Source organism: Penaeus japonicus, unplaced genomic scaffold (genome assembly GCF_977035675.1).
Source record: "Penaeus japonicus unplaced genomic scaffold, GWHDUDI00000001_assembly GWHDUDI00000022, whole genome shotgun sequence".
In the NCBI taxonomy this organism is placed as follows: Eukaryota; Metazoa; Arthropoda; class Malacostraca; order Decapoda; family Penaeidae; genus Penaeus; species Penaeus japonicus.
The window spans coordinates 17,143,000-17,145,499 of record NW_028234424.1 but is presented as its reverse complement, the minus strand read 5'-3'; the positions used below and the strand labels follow the sequence as shown (position 1 = coordinate 17,145,499).

Here is a 2,500-nt window from a genome sequence, read left to right as displayed (position 1 = left end):
AAATTTCATATTCGACCTTTTCCAATTTTCGTTCAGTCAGTGGGATATTGAGTGAATGTAGTAAAGTCCTGTGTTGCCTGTGATAGCACTGAGGAAACTATATATGTTTTCTTTTCTTGTATATAGTTCAAAAAAAGAATATCATATATGCCTATTAACCATCCAAATTTATGCATTAATGTATTTATATAGGTTTTATCCTTAGTTTTATATCTATAATGAGTTCAACACTTTATACATATATTCATATCACAATGATTAGCGAGTGAATAATTAAGCATCAGATCAAGATTCAATTCAGACTCTGTTTACCATCCGTGATGAAAATGAAAGTATCTCACCTTCATGTTATGACTTTGACCCCTCAGTTTTTTTTTCTTTTCTTTTTTTAGCTAGTTTATTCCAGGAGCTAATTAGTTGCTTTAATTAACCTCTGCTTGGATTAATCATCATCATTGTATTCATTCTATTTAACATTTGTTTGTGGATTTACCTTATTGTAGTACCGTAATTAAATTTGACGTCTCAGTTATAAATGAGCCATATTGTTAGAACATGTTAGAACATTCCGTTTCGAGAAATTAGTTGTTTTTTTTAGGCGTTAGATTCTAGGTAAGGAGACATAAAGGAAAAATTATCACAAAGTATCTTATCTTTTTCGCCTCTTTCCTTCTATCAAAGCAGTGGTTGTCTTTTTGTTATTGTTTTATACTTATAATTGGGATCACTGAAAATTAAGTTGTCCTTCCATGCTTCTGGACTAGTTTTTTTTTATTGTAATTATTATTGATGTACATTTTTAAAAGAGCACGAATTTCGAACGTTTAAAGATAACCTTCTCCCCTACCTCCTCCTCCTCCTCCTTCTTCTTCTACCTCTACTTCTTCTCCTCCTCCTCCTTCTCCTTTTCCTCCTCCTTCTCCTCCCCCTCCTCCTCCTTCAGCACCACCAACTCATTCTCATTCTTCTTCCTCTAGTCCTTCTCCTATTTCTTCCTTTCTCCTTCTCTTCTTCATCATCTTCAACTTCCTCTTCCTCCTTCTCCACCACGTCCTCCTCTTCCACTTCCTCTTCCTTCTTTTCCTACTTCTCTTCTTCCGTCTCCTCCACCTTCTTGCCATTCCCCTCTCCCTCCTTTTCCTCCTTCTCCTTTTCCTGCTCCTCCTCTTCCTTTTCCTTCTTCTTCTCCACTATCTCCATCTCCTTCATCTTCTCCCCCCTCCTCCCCCTGTCCCTACCGGTTTTTCTCTTCCTCTATCTCCTCTTTCTTCTTCTGGAATCTGTGAAAAGAAAGTTATTTCGTATTTGAAAATATTTGCTATCTATCTAAATATGTATGCTTACCCATACTTATATCTATATATTTCTCTCTCTATATATATGTGCGTGTGTGTGTGAATATACATATTTATAGAAATACATATATATGTATATACTGTACATATATGTACACACACACATACACACACACACACACACACACACATATATATATATATATATATATATATATATATATGTGTGTGTGTGTGTGTGTGTGTGTGTGTGTGTTCACTAAGAAAATAGTGGGAGTGTCTGAAAATTTAAGACTTTCCCGCCACGTTTTTATCACCAATTTAATTTAGATGGAAATCTGTTTTTTGTTTGGAATGAAACTAGATATTTGTGCTTCATATATAATGTATTTCAGTATATTTCGAAATCATGTTCGATATCACATCAATTGCCGAAGAGCGGGTAGAATGAAAATGAAAGCTTATATACAATATAGAAGGAAAGAAGTGTGAGACGATTATAATAAATAGAAAAGGGTTTCACTCAAATTCGTTGCCAGTTATCAATTTCCGCTTTGCATTCAGAACCTGTTTGGTCTGCCATAGGACTGTGAAGGAGTTGGTGGTGGTGCTGGAGCTTGGCGTGCCTCGGGAGTGCCATACAGTTGGTTCGGTGCCACGACGTCGTTGCGGACGGAGGCTTCGGCGTCTTCGGGGATCTTGCCGATGTCAGCGTTGAGGCTTCGGAACTGTTCGGACGCGGCGCAGTCCACGTTGAACCACCAGTCACACACGAAGTACTGCTGGTTGAAGATGGTTCCGTTGGGGCACAGGAAGGCGTCCTGGCGGCCGTCAAACTGGCAGATGTGGAAGACTTGGCAGCCGGCCTGAGGGGCGGTGTCAGCATAGTATCCTGGGAAGTCCTGTTCCTCGCAGGAGAATCCGGTGTCTGGGACGGAGGCCAGGATGGGGTAGTCCTCACCAGGGACGCCTCCGCCGGGGATGTTGGCGGCCAGGGCGGCGACGGGGTCCTGTTCCTGCTGGTCGAGAGTGGAGGCATCGGCTCTCAGGTCCGGGGCGCCGTACGAGTATCCTGGAGCGGGAGGAGTGGGCAGATCGTATCCCAAATCCGCGCAGACAATTCCAAGGGCTATAGAAGAATACAAGTTTCGTATTACTAGATAATCTACAAAATAGAAACTACGCTATTCTTAGAAAAAAATAGA

General features: G+C 40.6%; 1 protein-coding gene across 1 annotated transcript in view; it reads right to left on the bottom strand.

Moving 5' to 3' along the window:
• Nucleotides 1–1,662: 1,662 nt before the first annotated feature.
• The window catches only part of LOC122264385 (uncharacterized), a 1,096-nt gene continuing 258 nt past the window's right edge, over nucleotides 1,663–2,500 (bottom strand). The window contains exon 2 of the mRNA XM_043033257.2: nucleotides 1,663–2,424. Coding sequence (XP_042889191.2) covers nucleotides 1,856–2,424 — 569 coding nt within the window. The 3' untranslated portion in view covers nucleotides 1,663–1,855. The remainder of the gene's footprint in view (nucleotides 2,425–2,500) is intronic.